This window comes from Etheostoma spectabile, chromosome 3 (assembly GCF_008692095.1).
Source record: "Etheostoma spectabile isolate EspeVRDwgs_2016 chromosome 3, UIUC_Espe_1.0, whole genome shotgun sequence".
NCBI lineage: Eukaryota > Metazoa > Chordata > Actinopteri > Perciformes > Percidae > Etheostoma > Etheostoma spectabile.
The window spans coordinates 26,616,036-26,637,641 of record NC_045735.1 but is presented as its reverse complement, the minus strand read 5'-3'; the positions used below and the strand labels follow the sequence as shown (position 1 = coordinate 26,637,641).

General features: G+C 38.3%; 2 protein-coding genes across 6 annotated transcripts in view; both read left to right on the top strand.

The window, feature by feature from the left end:
- Window positions 1-433: 433 nt before the first annotated feature.
- Window positions 434-5,264, top strand: il10ra (interleukin 10 receptor, alpha). Of its 4 annotated transcripts, none has more exons than XM_032510566.1 (7): window positions 434-763; window positions 1,762-1,882; window positions 2,108-2,280; window positions 2,403-2,548; window positions 2,927-3,095; window positions 3,633-3,757; window positions 3,948-5,264. In XM_032510566.1, exons 1-7 carry the CDS (start codon window positions 673-675, stop codon window positions 4,869-4,871), a joined length of 1,749 nt encoding a protein of 582 aa, XP_032366457.1. In that variant the 5' UTR covers window positions 434-672; the 3' UTR covers window positions 4,872-5,264. The 4 variants fall into 4 exon arrangements, with proteins under 4 accessions (XP_032366457.1, XP_032366453.1, XP_032366473.1 ...); XM_032510562.1 differs by having other exon boundaries at window positions 1,759-1,882; XM_032510582.1 differs by having other exon boundaries at window positions 436-763; window positions 3,645-3,757.
- Window positions 5,265-14,603: 9,339 nt separating this feature from the next.
- Window positions 14,604-21,606, top strand: part of tmprss4a (transmembrane serine protease 4a) — a 16,167-nt gene continuing 9,164 nt past the window's right edge. The window contains exon 1 of one of the 2 annotated variants that reach the window (XM_032509773.1): window positions 14,604-14,806. Coding sequence is in view for 1 of the 2 variants with exons in the window: in XM_032509772.1 (XP_032365663.1) it covers window positions 17,912-17,917 (6 nt within the window). In the remaining variant the exon portion in view is untranslated. Of the gene's footprint in view, window positions 14,807-17,482; window positions 17,918-21,606 lie in introns of those variants that run through there. The other variant, XM_032509772.1, reaches the window with a different exon arrangement.

Genomic DNA, 21,606 nt, shown 5'->3' with positions numbered 1-21,606 from the left:
AATGCAGCCAACCACAACTGAGGTTTTACAGACTACCACAGGAAAAGATACAGTTACATGTACCGTCCAAAAGGCACATGCACACAAATTAAACAGATTCAAATAAAGACAATAGGTGTCTGAGCTGGTGCGAATTTTCGTTTTTTAAAACAAATGTATGCCTCTCCGATCACAAAAGTGAAAGGGGAATCCCTAAACTCTTCCCCTTTCTTGTCTCTGAGCTGTGTACAGTCTGTTTTTTTGTTTTTTCATCAGACCTTTGATTGCAGTTCACTGTATACTGGCTGAGGTTGGGGAAAGGAGAAAAGACAAAGAGAAAGAGGAAGGAAAGTAGTTGGTGGGGGAGGTGAGAGAGATGAAACTCGCAGCAGCGTCACTGATGAAGTCACAACAGGAAGCGTACCATCTGAGAGGGAGGGGAGTTGACCAAGAGAGGAACATATTTGGCGACGTAAATAGTTAGGCAAAAACAAGCTGCCACTTCTTATTTCTCCCACGGCTGAACAGACACCACATCAGCGAGAGAAGAGTTGCTTCCCCTCGTCTACATTTCTCAACACTGGAATGTTGTTCTGAATTTGTTGTGGAGGGAAGATATTTCTACGGGCTGATTTTCCTCACTGATGACTGGAATAAGGGACTTTTGGCAGTTACTGTGTGGATTATGATTGAATGATAATATATATCTGGATACCAGACATGGATATGAGCAATAAGACACTGATTCTTGTCTTTCTGATTATCTACATAAACTGTGTGTCAGGTAATTAACCACTTTTATTACACAGTATTTTTTTAAGTGTGATTGTTTTACTGTTTAATTTGATCTTGTTTTTATTTAAACCATTTTACAATGTTTTTTTTTGACAATTACTTTTGTTTATCATTATAGTATAATATAACAATATAATTGTTACAGTCACATGAAATACCTTAGGTCAAATACAACCATTGTGAAAAATGTTAAGCCGTTATGATGAAACCAAGCCTACTTTTTAGTTTGCAATATGCTATCCATCATGACACCATCAAAGAAAAAAGAAAATTACATGGAACATATCGCAAATGTTCCTATCCCACTCAGGTAAATGAATCCCACGGTTAGAGAGAAAATGTTTAAAACTCTGTTCCCTTTACGAAAAATTCCACAGTGTCATTTTAAAAGAGATCCCATAAATGATTAGCAAGATCCTTGCTTCCTTTCGTCTACCAAACTTCCTTTTCTCCTCCTGACCACATCCCTATGTTTCGAACATTTCAGCATTTTCTCATCATGTGTAGACAAGGTTTAAGATTGTACAGTCTGAAACCCAAACAGTACAAATCTATTCTCTCTCTGTCATGTATAACTGTACTTTATTTAGAGAAATTTAAATGTTCTCGTAGGCTATTAAGCACTGAATGGGGCTTGATATTGGTACTTCTTTAAGATAATGACAGAAATAACCCAGCACCAAGTACTATTGAAACTCAATTCAAACGAAAGCTGCGTTCAATCCTTTTGCACTCAGATCGAGAAAAAGATATTTATATGGTTTTGCTCACTGCCAATCTCCGCAAGCATTCTTTAACAAAGTAGGCAGTTCAGTGTGCCAAGATGCTTTCCTTCACATGATGGTTATCGAATGAAATAGTAAAAATAGAGGTATTAAATGAAGTACTCTATTGGTTTTGGTATCACTTTAAGGTACTGGTATCCTAACTGGAAACCACCCCTAGCACTGAATATGCATCCTAATTCCCCTATTTTTTCTTTAGCAGGACAGAACGTCCCTCAGCCTGGCGAGGTGCATGTGAATATTTTGGATGGAGAGGTAACAGTACTTTGGAAACAACCTGCGGACGCCCCATCAAACTCCCAGTACAATGTACAAATGGGAAAGTATGTTTACCTTTTGCTTTAACTTTACTTACACAAACGTCCTATCATTTTGCTATTTACATTTCAGCATTCTTTTCCTTTTATCTCTAAACCATATTTGTTTTCCTTGGATCATATTATTTACGAGAACATTTGTACTTTTATTGGAATGTTATGTTTTATGTATCTTGTAATCCAAGGATTTATCTCCTTCTAGTTTGTGACTGGTGTGTTTCCTCTCCTAAGGTACATTGGGGATTGGGCCATAGTGGACCACTGCACAGGGATCAAACAGACCTACTGTGACCTCAGCAGCCTTGTACGTGATTATCATACTACCTACAAGGTCAAAGTTCAGCTGGTTGCAGGAGAAGACAAGTCTATGTGGACAAAATTCACAAAATTTACCCTAAATACAAGTAAGTATAGTTGTCAGTTTGGTAGAAAGTCAGGGTACCATGTTGAAAACCTTGTATTTTGGCTGGTTAAGGAATGTATGCACACTATACTGTCGTTTTCTTACCTCTATCTGTTCCTATAGGCAAATTGCAACCTCCCTCCTTCAATCTGTGGGCTACTTCCAGCACTCTGACAGTTTATGTTCACCCAAAACCTTTTCTCAAAGCAATGTTTCCTTATGGGCTCACCTACACCATCTATCTGGAAGAGACAGGACAAAATAAAAAGGTACAATATGTGAAGTAATGTAAGCACCCCTTTCCACTAACCATATCACTAAAATTCAAAACAAGTTTAGGACTGACTGTCATAATTGTAAATCGTTTTGTTAATTAATCGATGCTTGAAAAAAGTGGCTACGTGTTTTTCATATGTTCAGTTTAGAAACAGACAAAAAGTCTTACCGCACAATTATGGGAATAATTTCAAAATTCTGATTGGGCCCTGGTTAGGTGAATGTAAAAAATATGATGTTTCAACATTTAACGTTGTACTTTTCTGCCTTACTCAACATTTAAACCTTCCTCACCCCAAAATATATTTTACAATGTGGTCTATACTGTACAATGCCTTGACCTGCATGGCATTTTGATTTTTACCCCACAGAATACTACAGCATACCTGATAGATGACGTGGGGGACGATCAGAGGACTATGTCTTTCAGTTCCCTCCGCTGGGGGAGAGAGTACTGTGTCAGCATCAAGGTGGAGGGAAATGGAGCTCCTTCCACCAACAGTGTGTCCCCTAAACAGTGTCTGCAGCTGCCAGAGCAAGGTAAGAAAAACATAATGATGAAGCACAGCTAAGGGACAGCAGCTTTGAACAGCAATAAGAATGTTACAATTTAGGTTAGTTTAGTGGATTTATTTTACCCAAATAAAACAAAAATAAACAATACGTTAAAGGATTGAAAAAAAATTTAGCTGGTGAGAAAAAAAAGAAAAGGCCTTTTAAAGACCATGAAAAGAAATTGAACAATGTTAACTAAAATGTGTAGGTGTGCCAACAATAGAATAAACATTCATATACTTTTCTCATAAAAAAAAAGGAATTGTTTGACATTTTGGGAACTATACATATTCAATTTTCTACTGATTGATACTACTCTCATGTCTTTACACTAAGGTTTACAGTTTAGACTACAGTATGCATTGTGTTTATAGTAAATCTTCCTAGTATACCTTTAACGTTTGTGAGAAAGGAAGATTAAAATTTGTAATGTGATCCAAGTTCAAATTTGAGGAAAAGCCTTACACCTACAGTATAACATGCTTGCTCCTACTAAACTTTTCCCTGTTGTGTTTCTTTCAGAATTAAATCAAGAAATAATTGCTGTGTCATCCCTATCTATTCTGGGTGTGTTGGCCATCATTGTTATCATAGCAACCACCATCCTATGTTACCTAAAACAGCCAGAGAAAACGCCTGTTGCATTGGTGAGCATAATAAATTACAGAATACTGGGACAAATTACAAACTAGTACTGTCAACTATGTTATTTAACTTGCATCACATTGATATTAGCCTTGCTGAGCTGCTGGTTCAGTAGGTCATAACTAGCTTTGTTCCCAAACATGACAACAATGAATAATACAAAAACTTCCTCTTTCTTTCTTCTTACCCCAGAAATCCCCTGTTAGTGGCTGGCTTCCACTCTCTGTTGGAGAAGGGGCTGTGGAGGTTGTTACTGACAAAGGATGGTTCCTGTCCAGTTACAAAACACCAGTGAAAGAATGTGTCAAAGATCAAGTGACACATGTTACGGTAAAAGAAGACAATGATGCGGAGGACAGGAGGACCAGCTTGGACAGCGGGGTGGGCATGGAGTCCAACTCTGCTACAAACACTGGAGAAAGTCCTCCAATGACAAATGAGGACAGTGGCTGTGGGAGCTTGGGAGGACCAGAAAGCTCCACTAGCTGTCAGACAGATTACCCCCAGCAGGATGAGAGGACTGGTACGGACATAACTTGGAAAAGGAAGGACAGTGGGGTGGGGTTGGCCTGCCAGCTTGATTCTTCTCACATTCTTCTGGATGGACAGGACAGTGGGTCTCTTAAGGTTGCTGGGAGTAGTTATCGGAGCCAACGCCGCTCTGTTGTGCAGATTCATGTCTCTGATGATGAGGATGAGTTCAAACAGATGCTTCTTGACTCAGTTTTGGCCGAAGTGGTCACAGGTTACAGGGCTGGGCCTCAAGCATGCATCTGCTCAGGAGCAGGTCACTGCACTTGGTGCCATAAACAAGGCCATTATGGAACTGAAGTTATCAAACAATACAGAGCTGTGTGTATAGAAAATGGACTACTGAGCAGCAAATGTGATTTTGTAGACTCTCACAAAGGGGAGCTTACCTTTTCAAGTTATTCTAAAACAACACAAATGGACACTGTCATGGTGGATGACTTAGAAACAACTTTTATACAACTGGGGGACACTTTCCCTCTGCTAACAGCTCTATCACCTCTACCCCTAGTGGAGGAAGGACATGACCTCAATATGAACAATATGTCCCCCTCTCTCTTTGATGTACAGCTGAAGACTGAATGAGACGCTGTGGTGCAAAAACACTATTTATGTAACTATGTTGACATAACTTGAGTGCTCCAAAAGAGTAATGGACTCCCTTTTCCTACATGACACACTTTTTGAATCATGAAAGACAAGCATAAGTTAGTATTTGAGGGGAGAGGAATTGTTCCAGTATAGAACATCTGAAGGAAAAAGGAGGGAACTGTAAAGAAAAAACTGACTTGTTAAACATAGGATGGAAATAAAGGTTAGACCAGACAGCTACTGGCTGATAACTGTTGGTTGGAGTCTCAGGAGCCTAAAGAGACAGAGAACATAAAGTCAAAAATACCTTATTTAACTCTGTCTCACTGGGTATATTTACAACTGAATGATCTATGCCGGATGTGAAACTGGTGTGGGAAGCATATGACATGATGTTGATTTCAGAACTGACTCAAATAAACAAGGAAAACCCTGAAACAACAGAGTGATACCTACTGGAAAACAAACATTACATATCACATATCCTAGCTGTACTTGGGATCCCCATATGCAAATTCTATACAGAAACCAGAGCGGTGGTTTCGGAACTTCTAAGCTAAGAAAAAAACACTTCCTCTTTCAGGTTTCCGCTCGATTTAAAAAAGTCCCGCTTCACACTGATAGCAAAGAGAGAAAATACTGTCAACAGGGTTGAAGTTTTAGATACCAAACATGTACTGTATGTAAGTAAAAAATATCTTCCCATCAGCTGTTATCAAGTGCCACTCTTTACCGGGATGATAATGTTCCCCGGCAGTGATAGGAAAATCATGTGCAGCATTAAATACAGGGGAAGTGAGACGTTTGACTAATCCCAACAGTAAAAAAATATTTCCTTCTTTAAACTGCAATAATCCAGTACTGGTTTGCAGTACATGTCCACTAATGATCACCAAATGTATCCTAGATCTTTTTTTTTTTTTTTTTTAATCACTGCATGTTTGGCTGGATTTACCTCTTAGGAGGGCTTGAGGTAAATATTTTCTGTTTAACCCCTACTGATCCTCCCATTATGTCCTACTTTTTGGATTAGATTTTGAGGCAGGGGCCCTGTACTGTAAATCTTGGTTGACATTTTACGTTAGAGGTCCAAAGACCTCTACAAATTTGCAAATAATTACCAAAACAGTTGTTACTGGTCCGGAACTCTACTGCGATTACAAGTTGCCAAATTAAGCAGTGATATTACCAAAATCCAGACAAATTGATATGTGCTATTTCGAGGTTAAAATATCCCTATAACTAAGAGCAACAAGTTGAACCATTGTCACTTTCATCACTCATTTCATTCATTGGCACGGCACTATAAGTTATTTATATCCAATGATCAGTGACTGCCAGGAGCTCTGCATGAGTTAATATAGATTGTGAGCAAATTCATATGAGGGGACAGCTGCAGATAGTTATTAACCAAAAATGGATCCATCACAGTGCAGAAATGAAAATTGCAACAGTAGACAGGACTATTAATGTGTGAACATCAACTTACTGCACTGTACTTTTTTAAAACCAGATTGAAGTAATGGAGTATAGGTTTCTCCCCGATTAAATTTAGTTAAAGTTAGTTAATGGCAGTTTTGCAGAGGTTCACTAGCGACATTTACATTATGTGTCTAGCAGTACAGAGTAGGGCTGTAACAATATCCAAAATAAACCAAAATCGCGACACTCAGATCCACAAACCCATGTCTGGGTTTGTTTCCCGCCAGTTCAGTTAACTGCCGTTAGCATCCTTAGCCCCAGAGTTAGCGTTAAGTGCTGGCTGGGATGGCTGCTAGCTGGCTGGGGGCTGACTGCGGATGTGTCCCCGACGCTGTTGTCAGCTCTCACCCCAACTGAAGCCTTTCAGCGCCGGGGGACTGAAGCAGACAGACAGGGGTGGCTAAATTACCATTAGATAAGTTGTCTATCTAGTGTTATACAGTTAACGTTACTGATGAATTTGTGGGTTAGCGCAGAATTGTTAACCGTGGTAAAAACAATCATACTAAAAATAACTGAGCGTGTTGAACGGTGGCATAATCTTATGTTACCCACATAGACCGTTATATATTAATATATATTAATATATATATATATATATATATATATATATATATATATATATATATATATATATATATATATATATATATATATATATATATATATATACTGTATATATATAGTCTATGGTTACCCACCAAGACTTACATTTGCATTTTTCAACCAGCACCTTTTATAGCACTTTTCTCCTTCGTTCCCTCTACAGGGTGGCAGGAGAGTTGTCCGTTACTGTCACCATTATTCGTATGTCCCATTCCAACGAGTTAATGAACCATCGAAACGATTTTGGAAATACCATTTTAAGGTACAAAAGAATCTTTGGTGTTGGATCGATCAAAATTGAATCAATCAATATCAATAAATAAGGTATCTGTTGTATAACTGTTGCAAAGTGGGATGTAATCAATGACAAAGCATTGTTGTGGCAGAAAAAAAAAAGTTGTATTACACCCCCCAAAACAAGAATTGAGGTTTGTATTAAATCGTGGTTCAAAAATCGTGATACGAACCGAAACCCTGGGTTAGCTGTATCGTTACAGCCCTATTACGGAGGCATAAAAAGTGGCATTTCTTGGATTTGACTGACTGGCCTGAATTGGCCTTTTCATGACCAAGGTACTGTCAGACAGACTCAACTTTTTAATTAGTTGTGGCCTAAAAAAGTCAACCTTTGACCTCTAATATAATTACTAAGGAAGAAAAGCAGAGATGTGTTCAAAACCCCATAAGTGGATCATCTGCCATATCTGTTTGTGTTTAAAGAAGGGAGCCTACAGTCAACTAATTCAATTAGTCACAAACGTCTAACACCTATTTTGGCAAGGAAAAGAACTGAACATTCTTCACCGTACTGTAGGCAGCTTAAATAAGAAAAACATCAGATACAGAGAAACATGTTTTAGTTTCATTAGAGGAAAAACTATGAGACATAATTCCGCCAACCATGCTGTAGAAAGTATCAAAAAGGCAGTAGGTATAAGATTTTAGAGAAAAGTCGCCTGCAGTTACAAGAAAAAGGATCTGCCTGGCTGCTGTGGTTAAGCAGTTGATCTTCTGCTTTAACCTCAAACACGTGTGAGTGAGTGTGTGTGTGTGTGTGCATGTGAAGCCACATCAAAAACTGTTGTTATGACTAATAGCAATAATAATAAAGTGAAGAAAATTATTTTTAATTAATTATTTTACAAATACATTAAAATGACATACACATACAACTTTACAACAAAGTGAAGTAAAAATTACAATTACTTATTGTTCAGGTTCAATCAATCAACATTTATTTATTTAGCACTTTACAGCAACCAGCAGGTAAAATGAGTAAAATCAAATCATACAATAGAAAGAGTGAACATAGAAAACAGTAAAATGAGAAAAGGTCACAAAGAAACAAAAGAATTAAATTGTCACACCACTGCTACGTATTAAAAGCCAGACTTAACCGATATGTTTTGAGTTTGGACCTAAAAAGAGCGACATCTGTAACAGTGCGAATATCAGGGGGTAAAACCTTAACATGAAATTCAAACAGCAACAGATGACGTACTGAAAACAACATTGGTGATGGATAAGTGACAGGTGTGTGCCTTCTGTCACTGTGGTTACCAGGATCAACTGCCATCAAACCGGCCATCATTTTATGCCACTGCAGATGGACACGGGAGGGGGAGATTTCTTTAAGCCAACTTTTCTGTAGATAGAGACATACCAAAAAACACACCAAGCTCACCCATAACAATTTTTTGAGGAAATAAAACTTTGTATTTGAAAAACCTGTGACGAAATATCCACTTACTTGAGCACTTTGTCTTTCAGTGACGGCTCTGCAGAGAAATAAGAGAGTGAATATATGACAGTCATAGGACAGATTCATTATAGTGCAGTCTATAGTGCAGTTTTGGCTGATGTTGTCAAGTGCCGACCATGTAAGCATGTGCATCCCAGTTTTTGACCAAAAAGATATAGTTCAGATTTTATTATGTAGGTTTTGAGATAACTGTCTCTGAAAATGGTGACTTCAGCCTAATACAAATGAAATGAATCAAATGTTAGAAATAGAAAAACATTAAAAAAAAAATCATATAAATAACAAAAATTTAGCAACTCTAGATTCATTGTCATTGTTCCTCTGGATAATTCAGAACTCACAGTCAACATCAGTTTCCTTGGTAGAAAGTAGTTCCTACTGTATAAAGTGTTCACATCGTGGCAGCTAGTGTTTCAAATAGTTACTGCAGTACAAATTCAACGTTTTGTTACGTCTCTGTTTTTTTTATTTTAGGTCAGGTAGAATTGATCTTTGTTGATCTGTGTGTTTGTTTGCAGTGGTCATGGCTGTACTAATGCTACAGCTGTAGCGCGCTGCGTTTGCGTTTTTACAGGTATATCCAGCAACCCGGCCTGGTTGTCAAACTGGGCAGTTAGTAACAACACACAGGCCAAAACACAAACTGTGTGTGTGTGTGTGTGTGTGTGTGTGTGTGTGTAATAAAGCTAAGCTTACGCTTTTTCTTGCAGCACTTTTTGCATTTGTACTTGCAGAAGAATTGCACAATTGCAATGGTGAAGAGGATTCCCACGATCCCAAAGCCCACAGCGATTCCGATTGCTGTTGAGTTTACACTGCTCCCTACGAATACCAATACAGAGAGGTAATTAAATCATAGCCATAGATTAACACCGAAAACTTTGCAAGCAAAGTACAATAAACAAGCCAACTGAATGACAAAAGGTTATTTGGGGATTTTACAGGGTATTTTATTCCTGACATACATGAAATTTGTGAAAATTTTTATCTGTCTGGTTGCATGGGCTATATTAGATAAATATGTATCTGATCTTTATGAATGAATATTCATGCTGGCCCTGCCATCATTAGCAGCCTTTGTCCTTAAAAAGACTAAAATCCAGTTACAGTACTTATTGTATTCAGTATTTCTCTTAGCACCTTCCAATAAACGGTTCCACTGTTTATGTGCATACATGAAAATAGTGACTTGCCATGCAGATTTAAAATACTTTTAATATCTTAAAAGTTCAAAGTTGCCAGCTAACAATGAGAAGAGCTTGTAATGTAAAGTCATTGTACAGGAAACAAGCAAGAGCTCAAAGACCAACCCAACGAAACTTTAAAAGACACTGAATCCAAAGAAGAAAAGTACATTTAGTTGGAATTTAGGTACAGCAATGATGTAATAATAATAATAATAATACATTTTATTTAACAGCGCCTTTCTAACACTCAAGGACGCTTTACAGAGTAATGATTAATAATACTTGAGTAGCAACAGAAATCTATATCACTACGCAGAGCAGTCTTTTTAAAGTTGTTTGTGTGTGTCACAGCTACTGTTAACATCATTGAAATGAATCATCTCAGCTGAAACACTTACCACCATTCCCCATAGCTGATGAGCCAGGTTAACCAATGTTATTTCTTGTCTGTCTCCTCTCCTGCCTGTCCGTTTGGTGTTGAGCTCTGTCACTGTCTTACTTTATCAATCTTTTTTAAATGTTTTGTCTGAACTGTGAAGAACCAAAACTCTCTTCCCCCTTCTTCTGCCTACGTCTGTCTGTGCTGCCTATGTCCACATACCAGTCATTCTTTTAAACCAGTCCATCTACTTGTCTTCCACATCCTCTTCATTAGCAAGTGTTAGAATGGAGTGGATCTGACAACCTGTTGTTCTCACATGGAAACTCAAACACAACCAGAAACTCTACAACGTTCTTACATGTAGTGACTTTCTTTTGTCTCTCAGGTTCCGATAGCTCCCATACCAACCTTACATGTTTTCCCTCTTTAACAAATCATTAACAGACCGAAAGGTAGTAGCACCTGAATCAGGTGGTGCAGGGGGACTCCTGTTGGATGACTGAATTACTGCAAAGAGGTACTGATTCCACTACTCACAACATTTCTTGAAAATGTAGATTATAAAGATTAAATTAGATACGAGAAGCAGATAATATCTTGTGGTTGCATTTGTAGGGTAGAAAGATTTGTTGAATGTCTTCCACTCACATAATCATGCACCTTGAAAACAGTATATCAGGGGAAAGTACTATAGTCACTTATTCCAAAACAAAGCAGAGGTTTTTTGGACTCATTTCAATTTAAACCTGCCAGCTGGTTGAACACATTCTGGGGCTGCACCTTTTAAAAGAAAAAAGATATTTGAGACACATCGACAAAGTGGTTTTCATTCAACCACAACAAAACTAATTTATCTTAGCAAGCAGTACATCAACTTGAAGAGCTGTAGAAATCAGCAAGACATGTCACTCATCAACCAGATTTTCGTCTTCAGTCGCTAGTGGTAGAACGTTTCCTGTTATTTAATCTGCGTGGGAGATTTACACACTGACATTTTTGATGAGTTTAACAACAGAACATGAACTACAAAACTTGTCAAGGTCACACAACGACTTAGCTGCCTTCATCTAAATAGGTGACTGTATACTGACAAACATGTCCTTCTTCTTCTACTGTTACAAACTACAAACTGCTTGCAGAAATGAACATATTGTTGATGCTCAGACATTCATCTCAAATTATTCCCCCTTTCCCATCTACAGTCAGCATTCCTATTTTCCTTCCTTTATCAATCAGTCAGTCAGTTAGTCAGTCGATCCACCTATCACTTTGCATTGTGGGATACAATAGGTGAGATAGACAGGTCCAATGCATACTGAAGATTTTTTCTGAATCAGTACAAAATCCGGGTATTTTTTTGGCAAACTGTAGATTTTGCTTTTGTTTGCATACTACATACTAAATACTACATTTTGGCCAAATCAATAAGTATTGCTAGTATGGTGGGCAGTTTCAAAAGCCAATGTTACCGTTGTCACTGTGAGCATGTTAGCATGCTGTAGATGTTAGCATTAGGCTCAAAACACATCCGTAAAGCCTCCCGGAGCTGATAGCAAGTCTATAGATTCAGGTGGAGGCTAAGACACCACTCCTCATAAAGTAAAGTAAAATCCATCTACCACTTCATTGACTCATCTGTGTTGCGAAAACACAAAGGAGCAGTGAAAATAAATCATTGTACAACATGCTGGTTTTGGGATTTCTTGGTAATACGGCAGCAAATTAAGGAAGCGATTTCATCTTCCCATCACATCACAAAGAGAAGTATCACGGATCCTCTTTACAATGATCAAGGCAGACATAGATTATCAGGAAGCAAAGGACTCTATCTCAACGATATCATCTTTCGCATACACACAGCCAGCATATTAGGTTGCATACCTAGAGATTTATTCATATTTCTCAGAAGAGGCCACAAGGACTTCCTGATTCTGTAAATCCATTCATTAATATTGTTGGTCAGGTGGATGTGGCAGTGTTTATTATTCCTAAAGGACAGTGACGCAGAACTGGGATCCGTTTGTCGCTGGAAGTTTTCAAATTTGTTTAAATTTCCATATGTATGTTTTGTATGCCACAAGATATATTATGAGCAAAATAAGCAGACAATGCCATGGCTGAGCCTTTCCACCAAAGTAGTAGTTGTCAATGACATACATCACTTACATTAGGAACCAATTCCGTCATTTTCCGGGTAGGGGTTTCCATATCATTAGCACGTCACTACGACAAAACAAGGAGCCTCAGAGGAGAAACCCAAGTTGGTAAGCAAGCGTCCACAAAGCGTAGCTCCTATGACGCCATTTTAATGCTACCAAGCACTCATCCGCCGTTAGCATTACATTGACTGCCATTCGTGTTGGCACCACTTTGACAACAAATAACTTTAAATCAAAAAGCATTTCAAAAGTTTAGTTGTCCATTGTTTATTTCTAAAGAAACAACAATTTATAAAAGGCTCCATTACCCTGTATCTCACGTTATGGCCCCGTAGCAGACGTTTTTGTAAAAATAGGCTAATGATTGTGTCATAACCAAGTAAATTGCTGTCGCATAGTCGACATATCACCGTACTGTCAGGAGAAGCTTGCAGGCAGTTTTGACTTACATTAGTTCTTCAAGTTTAATTACTAATGTTAACTAGCATTGGCTATGTCATCTTTAACATATACCTACGCTCTCAGTCTCTGCAAGATTCGGAACAATCGAGATTTCTCTGGGCACAGCTACCAGAAGACTTACAACTTTCAGACCGGTTGCTCACTTCAAATCTACGTCGTCAAGCTCAGTTGGAGGCTGCGCAGTAACGCTCAGCACTCAGCGTAAAAGTCAATGTCAATTTTATTTCTATAGCACATTTAAAAACAACAACAGTTGACCAAAGTGCTGAACAGGGTCAATGTTAAATACATAAATAACAAGTGTAAAAATTACTACAACCAAAGTACATCACAGGGAGACAAACAACAACACTTTAAAACATCAGAATCAAGGTTAACGAGGGTTAAAAGCTACAGCAAAAGGCGCGTCTTAACCAGCGATTTAAACGTTTGTAAGGTCTGTGCAGCTTTAATATGCATGGGGAGGTTGTTCCATAGGGTGGGGGGGCCCACTGCAAAGGCTCTATCGCCCTTATTTTTTAGCTTTGATCTAGGGACATCCAAGAGCAGCTGATTTGTTGACCTCAGCGTTCTGACTGGAGAATGATGGCATAAGAGATCAGCCAGGTAAGATGGCGCCAAACCATTTAAAGGCCTTAAAAACAAGCAATTAAATCTTAAAATCTATCCTGTAACGGACAAGTAGCCAGTAGAGGGAGGCCAGGACTGGCGTTATGTGTTCACGTTTTTTGAAAAAAAAAAAAAAAAAAAAAAAAAAAAAAAAGGTTATTAGTGCTTAATAACCTTCACTGGTCTTTGTCCAGAGCAACGGGATCTGTTTGTCCATTTCTCACCGTCTATGGATGAACAGGTGTAGTATGTATGTATTTTGCAAAGTAAGTTTCCCTTTGTTTTTTTTTTTTTTTTTTTAAACAATGGCAGGGACATGTATTTACGTAATAACAATGTGACAATGTCAACACACTGCAACATCGTTGTGACAGATATCATTGTATATTTCACAACCACTAATGCTATGTCAGCCAGTCAGTTACAAGCTAACAAACAACATAAATAGATAAATAAATAAATAAATAAATAAATAAATAAAAGATGGTGACTTTACTAACCATTCTGTTACTGCTGCTAGTCTGAGATTTTGACCAGAATGAGGGAGAAAGAATAAATTTGCTTTCAGCCAGTCCAGTTTTTTACCAGCAAAAAACAAGTTAAACTAAATATGAATCAAATATGAATCATATCAGAGTATTTTTACATACTTTAAAAACTGTCTGGAGGAAGACCTTGAACTTCATGATGCAATATGAATGTCTAATGGTAATATATAGTAAATGTATACAGTTGTGGGCGCACATTCTTGGTGGAGCTTGCATGTCTCTTAATTTTATCATGTTTGTTTTCCCCTCTTTCTTTTGTACTATATGCAGGAAATGGCATTCTTATTTTCCAAATTCCATTTCTTGAATTAGTCTGAAAACACAACCAGTTTTGTTTAAAACATGGAAATTCTTTAGAGTCCAGGAAACATAAAATGTGGGGGCTTGACTGATGGGAAGATGGTGCAATGGCTTTGATTGTAAATTGAGGTGGTGTAAGTGTGTCTGTGAGTGAGAGAGATAGAGCGAGGGAGAGAGAAAGAGCAAAAGAGATAAAAGAGCGCACGCGCACGAGAGAGAGAGAGAGAACTTGTTTGCCGTGGAAGTAGAAGGCAGAGGTGGGATGTAGGACCTCAGAAGGGTGTTCCCTGTTAAAAACAATAAATGTCAGTCGAAAAACTCCTCAGAGAATGCAGAATTTTCAGACATCGGGAATACTTTTCTCCAGTTTGCTCACCAACCTTCAGATTCAGTTTTTCTGACAAGGAGTGACAGAGTGACTGCTGCGTACAGGTGAGGAAGTGTACAGTTATGTGGGGGAGGATGTCTTTGTGTGTAATTGTGAATTTTTTTTTCATCTCTGCTTTTTTTCAAACCCTAACCATTTTTGCACCTTTAAAACTAATGTGTTTGTATCGCATTTCTCAAGCAACCAAATCATTGTGAAGGAGAATTAAAGAACAAATGGTAAGCTATAGTAAATGATATTTATATAGTGTTTTAAAAGTTCAGCCAACTCAAAAGAGAACTTTGATCATCCTTCTCTAAACAAGTGACCTGTTAAGCATTAGTAAACCATCCTTATCAGCATGTCTGATAAGGATGGTGCATAATGCTTTAAAGCAAAGATCCAGATTTGAAATGGGTGCCTTGTGGTCATGCAATTTATTAAAAATATATGATCTCATGGTCAACCGCCTCGTAAGTTCTGGAGTAGAATGTGTAACATATGTCTGTTAAATTAAAATAAGTTTAGCACACTAACCTGTTTGCTAAACGATCATATTTGTAGTGTAATTTGATTGTTGTTTTCTATGTTCATGATGCTTTTGCTTTGTTCAAATTGATCAAATTAGGTGCTTTAACAAAATTTCACAAAGATCCCTGCTTCTGAGAAGTTCGTAAAGAATTTTAATTTGTTACCGCATTGTTTGCAAGTCAATGAGAAGGAAATTTCACACTTTCCAAAGATGTCGTTTGAGAATAAGTAATATAATGGAATGGCTTTAGCTCCAGCTATCTTATTTGGCAGATATTCTTAATAGCATTGTGAGTATAAAAATCAAAGCAATAGCCCTATATGGGTCGGTTAGTATGTAAGCAGTCCATTTAGCTGTCTATTCACTTGAACTTTACATCCACCCAGTTTGAAAAGAAAAAAAGACAATGAAAGGCCTGAAACCAAAGAAAAAAAAAAATTGACATTGACAAAGAAATGAACAAAAGAATTTGATCAGGCTGATAGGGACTGTGTTTGTCTGTCTTGCTGTGAGAGATATGGCATTATGAACAAAATGAATCAGCTCATCTCAGTAGAACAATTAAAGCCTATCAAATCTAATGTATAAACGATCTCTGAATTGCTCACATCTTTTCTTTTATAGCGTGTGCAAACATCTTGTCAGCCATTGTTCAACCATGTCGGACTGTCAGACAGGATAAACGTTGTGACTGCACAGTATTCATGTGATTTACAGTGTAAACTCTGCGTGAAATGTGCCATATTAGAGGGAATGAAAAGCGGGTGATTTATTGTACATACAATGGTATGTATGCAAACATTGTTCGCCGCCTATCATCAACTGGTGTTAAAATGACACTTTGGAAATTGAATAGGCAGGCAAACACACAAAAGAACGACATGCACCAAATTTAATACCAGGGTGGAGCCTCTTAATGCCTTGGCAACTTTATGGCAACCTGAATATCTAGGTCAACTGAGGTTGACTGAAAAAGACTTTGTGAAGAACGTTTAGACGTCATTAGCTTCAAAGTGATCCCCTCAAAAATTTCAATCTGTGTATCTATTACATACCTGCATTTTTACATCTAGCCATCTATTTTTGCATATGCTGTATACTCTGAGACAATTGCTGAGTCCATAGACCAAGCATTATGAGTGAGGAAAGGTTGGGAGTCAGCTTTAAGGTTTGCTGCATAATGCATAATAGTGGAGGTCAAGCGACACAATCAGCTGCTGTTTCTAACAATGGTCCCTTCTCTTCAGCCAACCTCACTCTTTTTTTCCCCTCACACTCCCAATCAAGCTGTTTCCCCCCTTAGTTGTCTGTTCCCGGTGTTGCTTAACATTCACACTGGCTTAATTTTTAGAAGCACTGACCTAGTGACCAGAGTGGTCATTGACTGCATCTTTAGACAGTAAAACACTTCAGTCACATAGGACAGAAATGTGCTGCTGTATTTTTTTTTTTTACGGGCTGAAAGGTTCAGGGCTGTTTTCCTTTGGCCACAATCTAATCATTGATGTCAAAAGTCTCAGTTTGAGAATCAGAGTCAGTGACATCCCTGACCTTGCAGCATTCTTGCACATTTACAGTGACCAGACAAATATAATATCTCATTAACTATTGATGGATTGCCATTCAAGTTTCAATCATGGTTCCCAGAGGATGAACGCTAATGACTTTGGTGATTCCCTTGTATGTGCGTTTGCGTGCGCGTTAGTGCATGCGTATCCATCTATAGTATGCACTTACTGGAAAGTTTAATTATTCTTCTAACTATATCCTCTGGATAGATTAATCATATTTCTCGTATTCCTATTAAGCTCTGTTCATGTTATGAGATGTGGCATGAGTCACAATCTGATGTCAGGAACTTTTGACTGATACCAACTGACTTTTCATTAGCCTGTCAAAACAATACAGATGTGTAATAGATACACACCTCAGCCTCAGGGTGTGGCACACCACACCACCGTTGACTTCATGTTGTGTCTAGGTTTTGTGTGTGTGTGTGTGTGTGTGTGTGTATTTGTATGCGTGAGGCACTGTGCCACGTCATTGTATTTGCATGTATTTGTGCAGATGCATGGCTGTGTGGGTGTATGTTTGGGTCCATAACATTTGAGAGGCAAATAGACACTGGAGGGAAGCTCAGGAGTAAAGGACACAAAAGGGGGCAAAAAAAGAGCTGATGTGCTTTATGTCCAGGGGCTTAAAACGTTTGGAGTGGGAGGAGGTGTAGGAGGAGGAACAGTGAGAGAGAGAAATAGGAGGGTGCAGGTTACCTGGAATAGTTCAGTTGTGTTTTGTCAACAGGGCTTGGTCGTTCCTTTTTGAGCAGCTCTCTCTCAATCTGCGGAGCATCAAAACAACGCTACACATCGGCATTCTTTCTTACTTGGGTCTCAAAGAGGGGCAAGTCAGGCACCCTTCAAGCCGGATTCAGTTACACTGCTACAGAAAGAATAGGAAAGAGCGAGAGAGAAAGAGAGAGCGAGAGACCGAATCAATCCAGGTTTTGTAGTTGAATCCAGTGGAGCAGGAGGGTGAGAGGAAGAGGACCAAGGACATCACCCCAGCTAGTCACTGGGGTGATTCTACCTCCAGGGAGGGAGGGCAGAGTACTGTGTTGGATGAGAAAGACAACTACATCATGTGGGTGAGTGTAACTAAAAAAGAAGAGTCAACATGTGTGTTGCAGATATGACAAGTCAGGTCACTGGTTTGCATTGGAGGGGCCATTTGAATATCATCATCAATACATATCCTGGTAACAATAGATACTGTGGTACAAACTGAAAGTATTCTGTGTTTGCTTACTTGTGCTCAACTAGTTTCTGTAGTGTACTACTGGCTCATAGCAGCACTAAATGGGAACACATACAGTTGGCTGTAATTTTATAATAATTGATACTGTTTACTGATCCCCAGTGGGGAAATTACAACTTACACTCTGTTTTGTTAGTAATCAATACACACATGCCTGAAATACACATGCTCAGGTTCTATTGGCTGGGGGGGGGGGTCAAGAGCACCTGGTACTGCCTGGTACTGGCCAGGAGGTGAAGTAGCATCTCTCCAGCCACCAATCCACACTCCGTACTTTGGTACGTATGGGGACTCCGGTTCCCAATCCAACTCCTTACTGACTGAGCTACTACCACTGTAGTTGATATGTTAAGCAGATGTTGCCTTGTGCTTTATATGAATAGAATAGAAAATACTTAGTCATCTTCTTTGCTGGCAAGTAGGCTTAAATTATCTTTTGTTTGCATGTGCAAAGTCTGGCATTAAAAAAAAGTATACATTAAAACATATATCACATCCAGACAGGACCCATTAAACAGATTTACATAGAATACATAAAAAAGCTACATTAAAATGAGCGTTAAGGACTTGATGTGAGGAATGGATCAAGTTTAAATAAGTAGATAAGTAAAGGTAGCAAACTGGCTTCAAAAGGTGGCTGTCCTTACTGATAAAGATATTTTATGGCAACAGGTACAGTACATCGTATAAGGCCTCTTATCACAAGTGTGGTCAGTGGCCACCTGGTTCAGGTAAGGACATAGTCTCATATTGATCCAGCTGATACTCATTTTACCATTTGTGCAGTTTGGCAGTTTATTTTACCTGCAGGTCAAACTTCAAAAGTGTATTTGTGCGCCACCCACTTTGTTATATGACTGAGCATGTCTGTGGACCTGCTTGTGTGAGTGAAACCTACTCAACACTAACTGTACACCATATAAATGTGCTTTATTGTGCCTCTAAATATGTGGGGACTGCACTGGTCTAGAACTCTGCCTTTGAATAAAGCTCGTTGAACATGTCACACGCGCCGCATAGTTTCCTAAAACATACAATAGAACGTTTCAGTTTAGAGGAACATAATCCAATTAAGCTTAAAAGCAGCAAGGTGAACGCCTCAAATGAACAAAAGGTTACCCTGTCGAGGCTTTTATCGGTTAGGGCTGACCCAGTTATTCTTTTTCGCTGGAGCAGTTCCTACTGTTGCTACGTTAAAGCAGCAGTGGGTAAAAATGCAAAAAAAAGAAAAGCCACACATACTGTATGCCTGGTTGTTTTATCATGATCATTGTGGTGCTGGCCTCATTTTGACTTGCAATATTCACAATTAAACACACCTATAAAAACACCCCTAAACTCCATTGGCATATGCTTGGGCCATCTCGACTTCTAATTAGACCTGTAAGTGAGAAATACAGCAAAGAGAGTGCAGTTTCCTTGACTGTGTTGCAGCAGCGAGGTTTTGTAAAGGTGTCAAAAGAGCCGTTATTACGCGTGACCGCTACGCACGGCTGTGGCTATTTATCAGTAATTCAGCTGATATTTTCTGCAAAACATCATTCAGTAAAATCTCAATCAATAAAAGAAAAATGTATTATTTCCATGGACTTAAAATTATTGTTTACTTTATGGACTTTCTGCCCTGGCCTTTGTTGTTAAAAAAAATTGACTCTCCCTCTCTGTCACACGGGCATTTGCATACACATAACAGCTAATAGGCTCTTTGTGTGTGTGTGTGTGTGTGTGTGTGTGTGTGTGTGTGTGGGTGTGTGTGTTGACTTGTGATTGTCTAGTCTTCTCTCAGAACACTTCACTGAAAAGTTTAATTTGCATTGAATTACAATATGCTGTAAGTTTATTATGGATTTTTTGCCCAATAATGCCAAAAATAAACTGCGTCCCCTAGCTTCACCACATTACCTTTTACTGCCTAAGTAAGACATAATGGTTATGCTTAGCAATCTGATTGTTTTGAAATGTTGCTCTGACTCATAGAATGGTTAATTATTCATGACACAAATGATGACATTAATGTTTCCCAGAAGGCACTATTATTCCATGCCATAAAGGTATGACGAAACAGAACTTGTATTTTTAGATCCGTATGTTTTTCCATTCCTAACAACAGGACTTCCTTTAGCAATATTTCTGGTTTCCCAGGTAGGTGACCTCCCACTTTTTTTGTGCTGTGTCATTCATCTCGCCTTTTTAGCTCTTACTTATCCAATTTATACTGCATACCATCAGGGGATGATGGCCTGGTTACTCCTACTGATATTTCTGGTATCAGTGATTTTTTTAAGAGTGTGTATCATTCAGCATATGTTAAATTCTAATTATTAGTTTACATAAATGGATCTCTGTTATGCAGGTTTTACAACGTTTCAGGTTCCATACACTTTACTGTATGAAATCAATTTGATGCCAAAACTTCAACCAGGAAACAATATCTCAGAATCACCTTACATCCTCTTACATAGAGTGAAAAGGGTATGGCTATAAACTAAATATATGAAACAAAATACTATAGGCTAAGTAAGGAGACATATTGTGTTACATACCAAAATGCTTTAGTAAAACAATCCGTGTTTCAATGTAAACAAAAATTTGAGAGAGATTTGATGCCACAACAAGAATAAATTGTCTAGGTCTTTCTTGCTTTAAGTTGGATGTAACCATTTGAAATACTATCTTATACAAGAGCGTCTTAGGGAGTGTCTCAAACTAACAGTCATGGCCAGAGCAGCTGATTGACAGCAGGATAAAGTAAGCTCCTCCCTACGACAAAAACCTGCCCAACAACATTCTTTGCCCTTCTCTCTTTTTGAGTCTATACACGTTTCTTGCTCCTTCCATGTGACTGACAAGAGCTGATGGTGGATGTGAACATTTACACAGAGATGAGCTTTATAAAACCTCTTGCACCAAGGTTGATTTTTAGCAAGTTATTTAAATTAAGTAATTACAGTAGAATGTTGTAAAAACATATGCAAATTAGGGAATTTACCAAATATTTTGAAGTAGAAGTGAAAACTAGATAAGAGTAGGCTATATAACAGTGTTCCCTATTAGCTGTTTTGTTTGGCATTTGTTTTAGCAATTCCTCATTCCTCATTTAGTCTTCAAAGATCCTTCACTAGCTCCAATATAACATATCAACTAATACTGCAAATAGGTTTGTGGTTCAAACAATTAATGAAAAGCTGTGAGGAGGACACAAAGAAAGAACAGCCGGTAGACGATAGTGCTCAAGTCAGTAACTATATACACCATCTGCTGAAATCCACCGAATAGGCCAGTCAGCAGCCACATTGATGTGATACTTGAGCTATAAGATTACAGGATGAATCATATTTGCTTTTGATGAATTAAATGCTACACCATGTACCTACCAACTTCAGGAGATGCAGTAGATGAGGCTAAAAGTAACACACAGAGTGAAAGAGCCACAACACAGATGACATCTGTTTGCGCACCAGAAAATGTACCATTAAATCCTTGTGCTACAATTTAACAAATAGAAAGTAAACTCTTTTT